Source organism: Stylophora pistillata, chromosome 10, assembly GCF_964205215.1.
Source record: "Stylophora pistillata chromosome 10, jaStyPist1.2, whole genome shotgun sequence".
Taxonomy (NCBI): domain Eukaryota; kingdom Metazoa; phylum Cnidaria; class Anthozoa; order Scleractinia; family Pocilloporidae; genus Stylophora; species Stylophora pistillata.
Window position 1 is genome coordinate 29,116,064 of NC_142528.1, and position 18,431 is coordinate 29,134,494.

Sequence of the window (18,431 nt, forward strand, 5' to 3'; positions counted from 1 at the left end):
GATATCAATCAGGGAGCAAGTGGTGTAACGCCTGTGAAATAAAATTTTACTAAAGTGCCGAAGGAGAATGAGCTATGGCGATAACAGATGGATTTAGTTGTGGACTATGTTGACTCAAAATCATGCATTTGGTTTTGTATTGATTTTAATCTAGCAAAGTGGCTCTCTTGGATTGGAAAAATTCGAAACAAGAAGCCATTTATCTTTTAACTAGTGTTAAATATCTATCATTGCAAAACAAATTACTGTTATGTGAAGATGTAGTCTGATCGTCCGGGTGAGTGTAGTCCTGAGAAGGACTGTTGTCGGTGGCAGTGACTGACGTTTCGACAACCTGTGCGGAAGTCATCATCAGAGTCAAGTGAATGATGACTTCCGCACAGGTTGTCGAAACGTCAGTCACTGCCACCGACAACAGTCCTTCTCAGGACTACACTCACCCGGACGATCAGACTACATCTTCACATGTTACCCCCGGGTTCAAACCATTTACTACTAAATTACTGTTAATTTTACACAGGTAAACTTCCACTATTTTATTAAGCTAATATTGGAGAGAGGGAATTTTTCTCTCATCAATATCTTGCAATAGTTCCATTACTTACTGTGTTTTCAAAATACTAGTTGGGTTTTCATACTATTAAATTATTTTGGAATTTGCTTTTGTGTCTGTTATTATCACCATTCAAATTGAAGACAGATACCAGTAATTTTGATCAATCACTTACCTTAACCCAATAGTCAGTCAAAACCAACTCAGACCAACCCATCCTAAACTCCCATCCCCCATCATATCAATCAAAATAGTCAGTTCAAAATTCTTTTTAACTCAAAAAAATTTCTTTGTCTCCATATACCTGACCTCTTCTATTCCTTTTACCACCTACTTTTAATACTAACCAACATGTTACTCATCTCCCTCATTCCTTTTCCTCTGATTCTGACTATTTCATCTTATTTCATTCTAACCTTCCTTTTTTATTATTATAAATTTTTGTACTGCCTTGAAGTGGCTGCCATGCAAATTGAATATAAAAATAGTGAATAAACAAATTTGTCAAAGAAATTCCTCAAAAAAAAGAAAAAAACAAGCAAAAAGGGCTTTCCAATTTTCTAGAGACTAAAGATTCTTTCATGGAATCCTTTACAATGAAAATCTTTCATTTTCCTTTTTTTTTTCGTTTCTTGTGTATCTTTTTGTCTTTCTAGGTTGTATTTCTCCATTTTCATTTTATTTCCAGTGTAATTATATTAAGTTAAGAAAAATTTGACCCACTTTCTACAGGAATACCTTGTTGATATAGAAGAAAATAAAATAAAAGTGTGGCCCCTCAATGCTAGTACCCAATTGAACTAATGATAGTTTTTATTTTAATGCTGCCTTACGACTGACAACCGCCTTGCAGTTTGTAGGTCTCTCAGTGCAAATTCTCTATTGAACAACTAACATTTTATTTTCATCATTTCACACTTTCAACACTTGCCATCCCCACACTTCCTTTCCTCTTATTAACCCACTATTTTAGTGGAGATTTTAGAACCCTTTTATTTGGGATTCCATTCTTTTACACAATCAATCAATCAATCAAGTTTATTGTCTATACACGAGGCATGGTTACCCAGATTGCCCGAGCCAGAGGCTCATGTATGAAACACAAGACAGCAACCCACCCATCCTACCCCAGGAGAGGACATCCACACACAGTAGTCTCATGCCTGCGAAATTAATGTCTCCTACCCCTAACCCTGCAGGAGACGGGCTTACTGTTTATTTGTCCTTAACCGAGAAGACTAGAATATCTATCCATTTCTTGATATTGGAGAAAGGTAGCGAATTTTCCTCAGTCATTTTTAAGACCATGAGTATTGGTCCGGCCGGGGCTCGAACCCTCTACCTCCTGCACAACACAATCCAGTGCTCTAACAGGGTAATGCCACAAAGGATGCTAGATAAATCTATTGCATTTTTTTAACAGTTTTTCTTTCTTAAAAAAGAAAAAAAAAACAGTCAATATCCAACCACATCAACATGGCAATGACACTTTCTGGTTCTTTCTGAGCACTATTTTACAGTTAACAGTTCTTGGCAGAACAGGAAGCAACTCATGTACACTTATTACCCTTTTGTTTTAGCAAATTGTTTAATTCATCCAATTGTGGATATTTCTGTAATAAGCAGTCCACTGAGTCAGGCGTGAGTGTACCAGATAATTGTTCAAGGAATCTCACTAGGTAACAAGATCTATGATTCAATCACACTAAACTCCTCAAACCTTTGGTGTGCTACAACCTCTGAAAGGCCCTAAAGCACTGAATAATATAATCGACCATACCCATATTGGTCCTGAACTCCCTGTCAGCATTAATTCTGAAGTAATTCCGGCTTCTGTTTTCATTTGAGTCCCAACACCATTGTCCTTATTCCACCTCTCCCAGGAATTTGTTTTTTTGATAGCACACCCACGAGAACGATGAATTTCATGTGGCTTTTGCAGAGTGGCAGCATTCATAGGAGCTCCTCTCATATCATGTCGAAATAACTAATTTCCAATACACTCTTAGGACTATAAACGAATGTTAAGTTCCAGCGAAAGCGATATGTAACGCAATTTGTAACTTGCGCTGTAGCTATGCATGGGGTAAATTTTGCAGCGATTTCAGTTGGTTCATGTAACACCGTGTAAGATGGGTGTGCTTTCGCTTCGCCTTGATAAAAAGTTCCATTTTTCTTCGAGATTCACATTTATTACCAAAGCATGGTATCATTTACCTTCTATCAGTTTGAATCTTAGCTTATTATCTAAAATAGAGATAAATTATACTCAGAAATTAAGCTTGCAAAGTGTTTCCTTACAGAGTACTGAAAGTTGATGGCTCTTGAGCAAGCAAATAAACATTTCCCAAAAATAATACGTTCAACATGTCGACGAGTTCAGTTTACAGAAGTTATTTTCAAATAGCGTCCTTACATTCCAGTCTGAAAGGCAAAATATATCCACGAATACACAGTTTAAATTGCGCCGACATTTCGTTGATCAAACGATCGAACAACTCGCCGACGACAACATCAACTGGCTCATGCCACGCATGCGCACACGTTTTTCATCCCTGTCTTTCCGGAGCACTCTAGAGCCTGTGAGTAGAACAGTCCAGCGGTGCTTGCCTGGTGTGTGGACGCTTTGACCCAAAGGGATGGTCTTAAGTTTTAGAAGATGCGTATGATCTATTTGACACTAACGGTAGAAATCTTTGATTTACTTTCACCTGAAGAAATGTATTTTTTTCTCGCTTCTTTCTGAGCATGTTTTTCTTTTAATTGAATGGGAATTCGATTTTTTCTCTACTTTAAAGGACTTGCAGCGGGTTCGGTTCAAGTTGCACGAGTTGATCAAATGCGAGTCGAAAGTTCAAGGAATTGTTTCCCAACGGAGTGAATTTCGACCCATGGTGAGCGACACGTTCTCCTCCATTCGGAAAACGTATTTGAGTCAAGTAGCGTGACAAATTTATTTATAACACCTCAGTGCAGTTTAGCTTTCAGCCTTGAATAGCGTGCGGCTAGCCAGCATTGTGGTAATCGCATAGCTACTCTATCAAGCGTTGGATTTCAGAAAACTAGACTTGTGAAATGCAGATGGTATGACTTGATAATGTCAAAACGATGTTTTAAGCTGATCCCAACATAGCCTGTTCTAATTTATCAAGGTAAGCATGTTTCGTGCACGTTTCATGTGCTATTCGAGATCAGTGGAGGCGCTAATTGCCGCTCAGATTGTTAGCCACGCAGAGAAAATCACTATGGCTGGTGTGTCTCACTTGGGAATATCTGATCACAGCTTTGTGTATGCAAATCTGCGAATGAGAAAGGAAAAGAGTCCCCTGATGATTAAAATCATAAATAATTACAGATCTTTCAACCAGCAGAAATTTAGAAACGACATCGAAAGCGCCCCTTGGAGTGTATGCGAGATCTTTGACGATATTGATGATCAGGTCTGGGCATGGTAACATCTTTATCAGCGAATAGTATCTGACCATATCCCTACCAGGCAAGTGAAGATGAGGAAAAATAAACTCCCATGGATAACCAACGAAATAAGGAAAGAACAAAACAAGCGCTATCGTCTCCTCAAGCTCTACAAGGCTAATAAAGACACGCATACTTGGTCCCTATACAAAGCCACTCGAAATCGCGTCAAGAGACAAATACGTGACGCGGAAATCACTTATTGGAGAGAGCAGTTTGCAAAAGCTGAGAACAGCAAAAATTTTTGGCAAGTTGTTAGTAAGGCTCAAGGTAAAAGTGCGAGGAAGCCAATACCTCCTGTGCAAGATAGAGACGGTACCATTCTGACAAACGACTCCGACAAGGCTGAGGAAATGAATAATTACTTTGCGAATATTGGAATAAAGCTTGCTGAAAAATTCCATCACGACTCTGGTTCCTCGATTAACCAACTTACAGCAACTATTAACCCTGTGCCACATGTCCTTGATCAAGTGTCCTTTTCCGAAGAACAAATAAAGCTGAAGTTAACTCACATCAAGCAAAAAACAGGTGGTCCCGACAAAATAATGTCCCGTGATATGGCCGAGGCAGCTGAGTCACTATTTGAAGGCCTTTTTAGTATCTTCAAAAATAGTATACAACGTGGCATTTTCCCCAGTAATTGGAAGATTGGAGAGGTAATCCCAGTATTTAAGAAGGGGACCAAATCAGACTGCGCCAATTACCGACCACTGACTATGCTTAATTTAAATAGCAAAATATTGGAGAGCATTGTTTGTGATTCCTTAGATTATCACCTTGTAACAAACGAACTTATACACTCAAATCAGTGGGGTTTCAAGAAAGGTGTCTCCACCGAATCACTACTCTTGTATCTGACCGAAGCATGGAAAAAGGCAATTGATGATGGCTACAAAGTTGGAGTTTTATTTGTTGACTTCAAGAAGGCGTTCGACACCGTCGACCATACCATCCTAAAAGCCAAATTGTCCGATGTAGGTGTGTCTGGTGTGTTCTTCGAGTGGATCGCAAGCTACCTTCATGAAAGATCCCAATATGTTACTGTTAACGGTGTACGATCAAAGCTACAACAAATTGATATCGGTGTTCCACAAGGTTCTTTACTGGGTCCCAGACTCTTCACAATATATGTCAACGATTTACCGAACTCGTCCGAAACTGGGTGCATTCATATGTTTGCAGACGACACCACAATTTATTACCTTGGGAAAGGAGTCGAAGAAATCATTGATGCGTTAAATTTAATATTAAACGACTTCAAAGTGTGGTGCTGTAAAAATCACCTGACTGTTCACACTGGTAAGACCGTGGCAATGTTAATTTCCAGTCAAGTCTTTGTCGGACCAATGAGACCCCTAATGTTCGGAAACTCTCACATTTACTTCACCACTAAATCTACTTGCTTGGGTGTTGAAATTGATTATAAACTGAACTGGAAACCGCAAGTTAAAGCCCTGCACTACAAGTTTGGAGGAAAGCTAAAATTCCTTAAAAAGCTCAAAGCCCTACCATCAGGTGTACTAGAAGAAATATATTTTAAAGGGATTGTCCCAAGCATCACATACTGCATTGCTATTTGGGGGTCCTGTTCACCATCTACATTTAATGAATTGGAACATTTACACTTGAAAGCAGCCAAACTAATCCATAAACTGCCCAGCGAAACTCCTGACTCTGACGTCCTTGACCTAGTTAAATGGAAATCATTAGGCTATATTTACAAACGTAGACTCGCTTCTATTATGTATCAAGTACATTATAATAGTTTACCTGATCAACTTACTGCCCTTTTCACAAAACGCAACATTGATAGTAATTATAATCTAAGGCGTATTAATGACTTTCCGCATGTACGGTGTAACAGTGACCTTGGTAGAAATAGTGCAAGGTACAGAGGGCCCATTGTCTGGAATTTGCTGCCTAAAGCCATCAAGGATGCTTCCTCTCTACAGCTTTTTAAACAAAAACTTAGACAGGCCTCAAGGACATTAGATCGCATTCAATTCGAAAAGGAGGCCTGTGTGATAACATCAAAGCAAACGGATTTTTTATACTTTTAAGTCCTCGAAATTTCTTTACTTTTTCCTTAGAATTGTCCATATATTTAAGTAGTTCCTTTTTAGTTCCTGGCAGGTCCACACCAGCCTTTGGGTTGCCACAAACCGACCTGCCTTAACAAAAATTATATGTATGTATGTATGTATATATGTAGAAACCAGAACCCAAATGAGAAAAACCGACCACCACATAGGATACTAAATCCGAAAAACCGAAGTTTTTCGTCACAAAAACTGAAAAACCGATCTAAATAATAGCCAAACCGCAAAACCGAAAATCCCAATGCCTCCCTCAAAGATACACGCTATGCATAATGAAAATTTGCTTGAGAAGGCTGGTAACAAGTTTACACGAAAGCGAGGTCGGTCGGGCCACTGTGTGTTTCTTCGGATACTTTTACCTGGCAAGTAACACATAATGAGCTCGGTTTCAAACAATTTAAAGCTCTCAGAAGCAGATATTCCTGGTTCATCATTAAGTGGGAGAAATAAGTACGGCTGTCACGCAAGAGGTTATGTATTTGGTACATTCCTGGCCAAGTTGACCTCTTGCGTGACAGCCGTTCAACGTACTTTATTTCAACGGGTCACTATTCAGACTTGAACGAAACAAAATAACAAGAAATTAATATTTCCTAAGAGATAAAAGGACCATCTGCTAGAACACAAAATTTAAAAGCGGGATTGCATCGCGTTGTAGCGTACGAAGTTGCCAAAGTTGTCTCATTTTTCATTGCTTTACGGGGAGGATAACGGCTATTTAGGCGGATTTCGAACTTTTCGCTTTTTCGGAGAAAAAAAGGCGCATAGAACTTTTTGATATAATTTTCGAAAAAGGTTCATTATAAGGGTCCTTTAGAAAAAATAAAACGAATTACAAAATTTTGCAACTGTCGGCGGATTCTCGATATTACATAGTTAATTTACGGTCAGTAAACAGACTGGTCATCAGGCAAGAATAAATTTTCTTTGAGCGGGAATCTGGAGAATAAATTATAATGTTTAACTGGCTTTTACTCAGGTTCCACTCGGTTCGTCGGAAAAACAAAATAGAAATAGAGACTTTACCAATTTGTAATGTGTTTCGCCAACTTCTATTGTTTCGCCAATTTCTATTCTATTTCGCCAATTTCTATTCTGTTTCGCCAATTTCTATTCTGTTTCACCAATTTCTATTCTGTTTCGCCAATTTTTATTCTGAAAAGAATTTGATAAAAAGCAATAGCATACAGGTTTTTTAGAACAGAATTTGAAACAGGATATTGGCGGAGATGACCCCTCAAATATGGCGTGTGATCCCCTTCAAAATTAATCTTTAAATTCCATTGTCATTTCATTTGCAACTTCAGATTGTTGTCCACAAATTTGGTTTTGTGCTCCAAATTGTGACGTGCAGATTCGGTGTTAATCTTTAAATTCCATTTTCATTTCATATGCGAACTTCAAATTGTTGTCCACAAATTCGGTTTTGTGCTCTAAATTGTGACGTACAAATACGGTGCTCAATTCCAATTCTGTTATCAAATTCTGAACGCTTGTCTTTTGTCATTTACCTTGCAAACTTCAAATTGTTGTCTACAAATTCGGTTTTGTGCACTCAACTGTGACGAACAAATTCTGTCTGCATGCAAATATTGTGATCTATAAATTCGGTGTTGCAAATCCCGTTCCCTTGTGTCTCGTATAGGTTCGCATGTAGTCACGGCATCGTCGCTCGATGGTGCTGACATGAACACCAAAAATTTTGGCAACTTCCTTCAAACAGAAACCTCGCTCCAGTAAAAACTCTAGCTGCTCCTCAGTAATGACTAATCGTGGTCGACCACGATTGCCACTGCGCAGCTGTTCCGCTGTAAACGATTGCTGATTAAGATAATTTGTTTCAGCGATAACTTACAACATATCTTTGCTGTCGCGGACAAGCTGCAGAACGTCATCCCCAATGTCGTACGACCCTAAATACCGCACTAAACAGCTATACAACCAGACAGCCCGGAATAATACTCCATCAATATCACCTGTATCAGAAGAGTTGCTGTTTTCAATCTGTCTAATCAAGTGATGGATTAACTGGGAGATGAAAGAGCGATCTTCTAGGGAGGACTGATCTGCCATTTCCCTTCTTTGGTCTGGACGTGAAAGACTGTCTCCAGTTTGCATGCTTCAAATGGGCTTCCAGAATGAGTGCGAGACTGGATGCGAGACACGAGGGAACGGGATTTGCAACACCGAATTTATAGATCACAATATTTGCAATATTCGTCACAGTTGAGTGCACAAAACCGAATTTGTAGACAACAATTTGAAGTTTGCAAGGTAAATGACAAAAGACAAGCGTTCAGAATTTGATAACAGAATTGGAATTGAGCACCGAATTTGTATGTCACAGTTTAGAGCACAAAACCGAATTTGTGGACAACAATTTGAAGCTCGCATATGAAATGAAAATGGAATTTAAAGATTAACACCGAATCTGCACGTCACAATTTGGAGCACAAAACCGAATTTGTGGACAACAATTTGAAGTTCGCAAATGAAATGACAATGGAATTTAAAGATTAATTTTGAAGGGGATCACACGCCATACAAACCAGTAACAACAACAAGTTATTCATCAATAAAAATCAGTAACAAAACTCAGAGTGTTGACTCCATAACCTACATAATACCGAAATAGCTATTCTTGAAAGCTAGGTCATACAGTTCAAACAGTTCATTATCTGATGGGAGGGAAAAAACTGCATTTCCTCGAGGCAAATCCAATGTGTTTGAACAGGTATGAGAAGTTGGCATCAGATGCCAAATGGGTTTTTTCTTTTGAGGTGGTTCTTTTGATTCCCCAGTTCCCTGGTGAAAAAAGAGAAAATCATTTGTGATAGCTGTAACCATGTATGAGTATGTAGTAAAAAGAGATCAATTGGAAAGTAACAATCATGATTATTAGTAACTCATACACAGATGTTCTGTATGTATAATACAATAAAATACACTGTATAAAAGTTTCCTTCAACACAAGAAATGGATTTGTTTTGAGTGTGTTCCAAGGCATGTTGACTGCTAATATTGGCTTTTACAAGTCAGTGTAACTTAAATTATGTTAAATGCTTTCATCACCACACCTCATATCATCAAAATTAGTTTGTTACATAAAAAGAAAATACTGTCCTTCTAAAAAGAGAACAAAGTGTAATAAGTAGAATTAAAGGACTCTTTCGAATTAAAACAACTCACTTTAGAAGGGAAACAACAAATAATTTGTCCACACTTGCTTAGTTTAGTTTAGTTTACTTCATTCACCACAGGAATGGCAGGAGAAAGGAACAGAACTTTCATTCCAATTGACACCTAACCCTGTTTTACCCACCCATCCCACCCCGGGGAGGACATCCATCACACAGTAATCTCGTGTGTGGGAAATTAACGTCTCCTACCCCAACCCTGCAGGAGACGGGACCTCCATTAGTCGTCCCTATCCGAGAAGACAAGAAAGTCTAACCATTTGCAGATATTATTACAAAGGCAGCACTTTCTTCTCAGTTAATTAAAGACCCTGAGTGTTGGTCCGGCCGGATTTGAACTCACGACCTCCCACACAACAGTCCGGCGCTCTACCAATTGAGCTAACTGGGAGGTTAGCTCAATTGGTAGAGGTTGCAATATATTTGGACACATGAAGCTTAGGGCATTGCTGAGACCTCTTATCAAACCAATACTAAATTTTGTTTTCTGTTGATCATTTTTTGATTAAAGGTCACCAAATGACAACAATAGAAAAAAGTGTGCTTGCAGTTCACTTGGAGGATTCTGGAGCACATTGTAGTAGTAGTAATTTATTTATCCACATTTCACAATTGAGTATAACTCGTTTTAACGTGAACGTGCCAGGTTAAAATAATATATATAACAAGCTAGACAATGATGATAATAATAGTAATAAAAAGGAAACTACAAAATCATATGGGAATCATGGATATATAGGAAATAAATAGGAATCAATGAAACTAAGAGGGAACAAACTAGGGATAAATAAGCTATGTACAAAAGTTGCATTCACACTCCACACTGGTAGTCAAGTTGACCTTGTCCAGCATTGATTTAAAAATATTAAGAGGAGCTCTTCTTGCATAGTCAGGTAGATTATTCCATAATCTTGTAGTGACGTATTGATATGACCCATGCATGAATCTGCTAGAATAAGTAGGCTGATCAAGCTTGCAGAAGCCTCTGAGGTCATATTTATTATTACGAAATAAAAACATCTCCCTGATATTATTCGGCCCCATGTTACATAAGCATTTATAAAAAAGGCAGAGAGCATGAGAATATCTGCAATGCTCTAGGGTCAAGGAAGGTACTATATGAGTTTGACTTAGCCATGTTTAAAAGAGTTCTAATGGCATACTGATTAGTGAGCTCCAGTTTCTTAGATAGGCCAGATGATAACCCAACTAAGACTGGAGCACAGTACTCTAAGTGTGGCAAAATAAATGCCTTGTAAATATTGACCATCACTTCTGAAGGTATGAATTTACCAACTCTCCTGAGAACACTAACTTTGGCATTAACCTTATTACACACGGATTTAATGTGGGCTTTAAAAGATAAGGAGCTGTCAATGGTTAGACCTAATAACTTCATATCGTGTACCACATTTAAGGGAGGCCTAGTACGGTCAGCAAACAATTCATAACATGGCGGATTATCACCCAAAGGCAATAATTTAGTTGTAGATTCGTTTATATTTAAGTAATTACGCTTGAACCATGACTGCAGCACATCGAACTTTCTCTGAGATCTTAACTCTAACGCATATTGATTAGGGTGTGACAGATACAGTGTCGTATCATCACTGTTAACTATATAACACCAAATTCTCATGATGAGAAAACCAATGATTTTCAGTTTGAACTGGTTGACGCTTAAGTCATTAAATTCGCTTAACTCAATTAATATGACTTAGAAAAGCATAGGGGGCAAACACCTCAAGGTTAAATAAATCAACAAGTTCTTCCTGTAACACGTTTGAGAAAAGTAAACACTCCACAAATGGCGATAAATAATCTAAATGAAAAGCCAAAGTGTCGAAAGTAGAATCAAATTTGATTCATGAGTAAAAAAAATATTTCAAGGAAGCATAAATTCTTAAATCTACGATATATCTGCAAGCTTGTAAATGGTTGTCCCTGATCAAGATCAAGTGCAAATAGCCAATTTATCACCTGTCCTAATACTTTCCACATTCGGCCACAAAAATATTTTATTTACCTCTGCATGTAAATCCTAAATGTTTAGCTAAGATCTTACCATTTCCAGTGGCTTGTGCAAAGTTCAAACCAGTACATGTGTACAAATCAAATCCTAATCCTGAATCCACGTGACAAGGCATCACAAAAATCAACCCATGGGGGGCCCTAATTATTGGATTTTAGAATAAATTGAATAAATGTCTATCGAAAAATTGCCAATGTGGCTCAAACCGTGAAGAAAGGGGCTTCAAAGAACCTCAAAAAGCCCAAAGTTGCCGAAAATTCTAAAAGTTGCCAAAATTCTAAAAAGTTGCCGAAAATCTCAAAAGTTGCCGAAAAGTTGCCTAGCAACTTGTGGCTAAGCCTAACGAGTATGTCTTTGAGCGATCGCCCTCTTTTGTAAGATATGAACTGCGGATTTTCGTAGAGTGCGCTCAGTACTGGTTGTGTTTCTATTAAATGCCAGTGTCTCATGAGAATTTGGCACTGTTGGTTGGTATTGTGTAACAAAAGGCAAGATTCGTTGGTTCGTCTTCGGTTTCTGTTGAAGAGCTAGTTTCCTGTTTTTGAAATTCACCTCTGAGAAGATTGTGTTAATGAGGTCCTCTGGGTAACCTCTCTTTAGCAAATGCGCTTTGAAATTTGCAGTTTTCTCCTCGAATATTGTTTGAGAGGAGTTTGTTCTGAGAAGTGTAATTAAGGGCCTCTCCTTTTATCAAGCCTTTCTTAACTCCTTGTGGGTGACAGGAACTATAGTGTGTATAATGAAATGTCTCAGTTTGTTCAAAATGAGTACGCACATCAAGGATTGCGTCCTTTTCGAATCGTTTGCCTTTGTAGATGTAGGTGTCCAGGAATGTTGTTTCCTTATCGGAAATTTCAGCCGCAAATTTTATGGTTGGGTGATGATTGTTTGCTTTTTCAATGAAACGTTCTATTGTTGCTTTGTTTGTACTCCATAACGAGAAGGTGTCGTCTATGTAACGTTTTCAAACAAGCGGTTTTAAAAGGCTTTTGTCAAGGATTTCTGTCTTTACCTTGTTCATGAAAATATTAGAAAAGGCGACTGCCATTTTCGTGCCCATGGCCGTACCATGTGTTTGAAGGTAGTGCTTTCCATTAAAATGGAAGGAGTATTCCTGGAGAATTAGCCTTAGCGCTTGTTTTGGTAGTTGTGTAGGGATAGGAGTTCCGTTTCTGTAGTGTATTTCGTATGCTTTGCATACAGTGTCTATCCCCTCCTCTTGTGGTATATTTGTATATAAGCTCGTAAGGTCCATTGAAACAAGTATTATGTTCTCCGGGACTTTCGTATTTTCTATGAAATTGACGAAGTCTGTAGTATCCTTAAGATACGACTTTTGTTTTTGTGCTATAGCGGGGTTCGAAGCCGCGAAGCCGGGTAGGAACCTTAAAATTCATTTCCCAGAGAAAGAGAGATTACCCTGGGAACGAGATTGTACAGTTTATACTCGTCCCCAGGATCATCTTCGCTTTCAAGATCGGGCGGGCGGTAGTTAAGTGATAGTCGGGCACGAAATGATCAACGACCTATCAGACCCTGGACCAATCGAAGTGTTACACTATGTAATTATCACCTTCGCACTCGCACAGCACGCACAACTATGCAATTCACATAAGCACGAGCACCGCACTGTATAAATTATAGTGATCTTGTAATGAATAAAAAAGTTGTAAGTTTCGACATGGATCTGAGCAAACAACAGAAGAAAAGGAAAAATACTCGCAAAAATGGCTCGCACCGTGGCTCGCAGATTTAGCAGACCCGATTCAACCCACCCAGGTTCCATACTTCCAAGGTTCTTCAATGGGGTTTTATTCGGTTGTTGTATCATTGCTGACTGCTAATTGAGAGTAGTAAAGGCAAACAGCGAACTCCCAACCAGGCGTAATTGGTAAAGATAGAAAGTTTCAGAATAAACGATTGAGCGTGGAAGAAACTGATCACGTTCAAACAACTGCTCTTCGAAACAGAGCTTGAAAAGTTAAATTCAAGCATTTTCAGTTGCAGTTTCGAGCCCGTAGGATGAGTGCAATTTGTAGTCTTTGAAAAATTTACAAATTCTGATTTATCACAAATTGAAAAATCATGTCAACTTGTCAATTATATACAAGCAAAAGTATAATTGTTTTTCTCTTCCTTTGTTTTTATTTCGTGTCATGGCTTACTAGTCTGGCCGCTTGTCATTGCCTTGTTGCCGGAGTAGTCGGGCTTTGCCATTAAGAACTTGCTTCAAACTTTTAAACTCTTCGTCACTGATTATCTTTTGGGTATCGGTCGACTGCTGGCAGCAACCATTACACGAAATTGAGCTATCACACTCATAGTCTTTCCTATCTTTTTTACCAACTCTCGCATAAACTTGGACTCAGTTTCATACTTTCTGAACTGTTCTTTGGAAGCGTAGGACTTCCAGACTGTTACCTAGTTCTCTTTGCGTTGTTGGGCGTTTTTGTTCTTGGAGAACAATTACGCCCAACAACGCAAAGAGAACTAGGTTAAAGTCTGGAGGTCCTACTCTTATAAGAGTCTTATTCTCCCTAAAACTCTGAATTAAAACATTGTTATTTCTCCTAACCTTTCACTGACCTGTCCGCCATTTTGTTTTTTTGTACTTTCGCGACTTACCTGTCAATCGATTTAAAGCAACTTTCAGGGCAAGAGCAGGACAAGAGTCAGACAACGCTGAATACTTGAGTCGATATATAATTTCAATGCGACTGATTTCAGGGCTTGACAAGAGACTGCTGCGAGCCAGACGAGCAGTGTTTTTAAATATAAACTTGTAGATACCGCTGGAAACTTCGCTGTCCCTTGAATAACAAATCAAAGTCATGCAACAATCTTTCGGTCGGTTTTCTTAACACAGACAAGTGAGTTTGCGTTTTTTTCGGAGGATTGGAAAATCAAGGAGATGGGTTTAATTGAGGCTTATCGAACGACCATAAAAAGTACATCGGTGTATAGCGACGGAAGAGCTTTGAGTGTTTACGATTCGCAGGAAAAACGTCGAGGGAAACAACAGTGTGATATACGATCTCTTTTAGAGAAATACAGTAGCCTGTAGTATAAGTTCTGTGCTGAGTTAGGAGCACAAAAAAAAAGCAATGACATAGCATTAGATTGATAATCCAATCGGTCAATTAACATTTTCATTCACGCAAATTAGTCTTTATTTATTATACCTTTAAACTTCATAAGTTGTACTGACATCTCCTTAATTATTATTAATCTAATCTACATGTTTTATAAGATATCAACATTAATTGGTTGTCAAGCAAACTTTCATGTTCATATTCATGGGCAGGATTTTTGAGGAGATAAATAAAGGCACTGCATGTGCTCTGGGTTCAGAAAAATGTATCAACCGAAGAACGCGTTTTCGTTGCACGAGGATTTTTTGTAAACGGAATTTAGCAGCTTGGCCCCAAACAGCCACGCCATAGGATAGGTAAGGGAGGATCAAAGAGCGATAAGTAGTTAAAGGGGAACTGAAGCCTAAAAATGAACCATTTTTAAATTGCAGCTTATAGTTCAAATAGCAATGTTCGAGGGTTTTTTCTCAGTCCTTGGGCCCAACTTCGCCTCGGAAAAGCATGCTTTATGAGTTGACGTGAGGCGGGATTCTTTAGCAATTGCTACATTACTAAATACTTTTGTGCTAGCTGACAGACTAATGCCCGGCTCGTTTCGGCCTCGTTCTCCCGTTCTGAATGATTTCTCTTGTCTAGCTATTGTCAGGTGAGTGTCAGGCTAATGTCTGGCTTGTGTCAGGCTCGTTTCCTGTCGTGTAAGATTTTTTTGTCTGGCTGTTGTGAGGTTGACTACCGTTCGTTTCCTGCTCTGAGTTAGGCTCTTTACCGCTCTGTCTAGTTCAGTTCTTGTCCGGTTGATGTTTAGGCCTGTCTGGTTCAAATTTCTGTCCGTATTCAGGTTCTTATCCGGCCAGACATTTTTGTACAGGCGTAGAGGTATACTATAATAAATTTGTCAAAAGTATGGAAGTTTCAATTTTAATTATTTCTTAATTTGTAGGGTGAAAGGGTAAATGAAAGGAGTTTCAACCTGTAAGGTAATCAGTCAATCTAAATGAATGCCATGGCAGAAGAAGGTGGACGAGAGGTGCAAGCCGAGGCTGGAAGGCCTGCAGAAGGGCCTGCCCTTAGCGTAACAAGTAGTGGATTGACCATTAATGACCCGTGGACAGCAAGAATTGGTTTTGGAGTGTTCTCTTTAGGAGCAGGAATAGGATTAGCATATTTTCTGGCGAAAAACCCAGAGACAGTTAGAAATGCAATTGATCTGGCATTGCAAAGTTATGGTTCAGTCCTGAATGTTGGACCTGGCTCCATTCATGTGGTATTATCATTTAAATCAAAGGATAATTTCCTGAGGTTTATTGATGACTTTGAGCAAGGGAAAGTTAAAGAGAAATTGGAAAAAGAATTGAACGAAATTGGATTCAAGGAAGATTTTGAAGTCACCCTAAAAAATAAGGAAGATGTTTACAAAACTGTAGGTGAACTAAGGTAATTATAAATTATTCAGTTTTATTAATCATGGTGCTCTGCAGGTAGCCAAAAGCAAGGGGTGTGTTGAGGATATCAGAACATTTATACAGAATTAGAAGGGTGTTTCATGACAGTCAAAGTTAGAGGCTTGAGGAATGCATATAGACAGGAGTCAAAATTAATGGAGGAGTAGCTGTTTAGCAGTTGTTGCTTCAACTGTCACTAACAGCTATAGTTATTTATTTTTAATGAAGCACTTATTTGTTGGTTATTTTTCATTCGTTCTTTCCTTTGTTCATTCAAAAGCTGGAGCAATGTAGAGTTTTCACAGCATGCAAAAATGAAAGCAAGAAGGAAAGAAAATGTCCAAATATCTCAGTATTGTTCATCATTTCCAGGAACATGATGGAATCCTATGTGATAATAGTAAATATTACCTAGCACGTGCTCAGTGCTTGTTCAGACCTCGAGTTGTATTAGACATATATTCCAAATGACAGCTGCTTGAGCTGTATCCCCGCCCTTTCATCTTATGGGCATAGGCAATAGCGACTCTTAAATCTTTCATGTCCACTATGGGCGAGGGTAGTGCTAAGGGGATGCTTGCCATTTCACAGTTAACAATACACATATACCAGTCCACCAATACATTACCAACAGATGGTCAATATGTCGCTGACTTATAATCAATTTTATGGATGACAGATAAAACATCCTTTATACACCTGATCTGATATATTTACTTGAAAGATATGCTGAGGTTGTGGAATTGTGCTTACACATTAATACACATTTAAATGTTTATCTTAATCGAGATACTTATATTTCACTTGTAGCAGTAAAAGACCTGTGTTTTACAAAATGTAAAAATATAAATTTATGCACAACTATTTTTAGGGAAGAAAGAGGGACGAAGAAAATAAAAACTGAAGATTCAGGCCAAATAACTCATGGTAAGTATGGTTACTTTTTAAAGTGGCAGAATTGTACCTAATTGTCATTTAAGGTGCTCAACACGAGGTTCTGTAGGTTTTGCATGACAAATTGTATTTGTTTAATAGAGTATTAAGTTCTCTAAAATGTTCTCTAATTTTTCACATGTAGAATTAAAAAGTACTTTGATGGAGAACAACAACTCTAATGGCAGTGTTGGTGTTCAATACAGAACAAAGACTCAGAGAAAAAGAAAAGTAGAAGAAATGTCAGGTGAGGATTGTTTTTCAGAGGAAAATTAGGAGCTTTATAAAAGTATCTCTAAAGGTGGTGGAGAGTGAGAACCTTCAGAACAATTTCGCAATATACAACCCTCTCTTGAAAGCTCTTTAACATGAAAACCTCATTTCTCTTTCGTGGAATGAGAGTAACTCAAAGGTATCCTAGTCCCCCCAAGAACACAACGAGACTACCATAGCCATTATTCAAATCAGAGCTCTTCGATCCGTGAGTTTGCCTGCTGGCCATTTAGGCCACACATCCTTTACATGGTTCATATAGACGATGCAGTTAACACTCATTTGCTGTGCTTTTGATTTCTGTCAACTCAAGAAAACAGGCCAACTTAGAGGTGTAAAGTTATTCCTTTTAGACTGAGACTACAGTGAACAACATATACTTCTCTCAAGTCTCCATGTTCAATGGTTAGAATTCCTTGCAAGTTACACGTTCAAGTAACTATATCATGTAAGCTGATACAGCATCTCCCCCTTTTGTTTTAGAAGCTCACGCTACTCGTCCTTTTACTCTAGATCTAAGTTTTCCCTTACTTGAAGCTTTGGTTTTGAAAGCCTCTTGTGTCTTGTAGGAAGCCGCTTAGTACTTAAATGTCAGCAATGTCATTCTTGACAGGTGTTTAAATCTTAGTGATCTCTGGCGTAGGCTGGTGCTATTTCTGCTCTGGAAGGGGTGTCTTTTTAACTTTTAACACCGCTTGTAAGTGACTTACAAGTTGACACGATTTCTTCTTATGGTGCGGGTAGGTGTTTTTACCTCGTAAGAGTAAGGGAGGTCAGCAACTTTGACCATGTTGACCATGATTCTGATGTACATTCCTGTGCTGGGTTAAATTGGTGTTAGAGGAAATGTGTTCTATGCCTGCTGTTACAAGTTGACTACCTCTTGATCTTACTTCATGTTTATTTTGCCCGTGGTAAGTGCAGGTCAGGCCAAGCTGCATGTAAAATGTTGGTACACTTTCTGATCTGCCTTCCCATCCGCAGCTGGGTGAGGGTGAACTGGCATGCTAATGGAGTATATCTGTTAGCGAACAGGCCTTTTGCAGGGTCTTTATTCTTTCGTCAGTGTGTTTTCGACCGTTTGAGCTACACCCTCAACGTCTCCATTTGATCGAGGGAAAGGTTGGCTGTTCATGATGTGACTGAATCCCCATTTCTTTGCAAAGTAGGCAAATTCAGAACCTTTGAACTCTGGACCATCGTCAGTTTGGACCCGTTCGGGAATTCTGTGTTTTGGAAATACAGACTTTAGTGCCTGGATGACTTCATTTGACTTTGTTGTTTTTTTCCGTGAGTGCTACCTCCACATACCTTGAGAAGGAGTCAATGACTC

General features: G+C 38.7%; 1 protein-coding gene and 1 long non-coding RNA gene across 2 annotated transcripts in view; one reads left to right on the forward strand and one right to left on the reverse strand.

The window, feature by feature from the left end:
* Positions 1-3,535: 3,535 nt before the first annotated feature.
* LOC111332633 (uncharacterized) overlaps positions 3,536-18,431 on the forward strand; it is a 34,139-nt gene continuing 19,243 nt past the window's right edge. Inside the window, exons 1-4 of the mRNA XM_022938009.2 lie at positions 3,536-3,705; positions 15,391-15,884; positions 16,764-16,819; positions 16,971-17,072. Coding sequence (XP_022793744.2) covers positions 15,445-15,884; positions 16,764-16,819; positions 16,971-17,072 — 598 coding nt within the window. The 5' untranslated portion in view covers positions 3,536-3,705; positions 15,391-15,444. The remainder of the gene's footprint in view (positions 3,706-15,390; positions 15,885-16,763; positions 16,820-16,970; positions 17,073-18,431) is intronic.
* On the reverse strand, positions 5,308-11,488 carry LOC148722597 (uncharacterized). Its single transcript, XR_015992225.1, has 2 exons — positions 11,392-11,488; positions 5,308-8,934 (listed from the first exon to the last, which is right to left on the reverse strand). It is a non-coding gene; the product is annotated as an uncharacterized LOC148722597 (long non-coding RNA).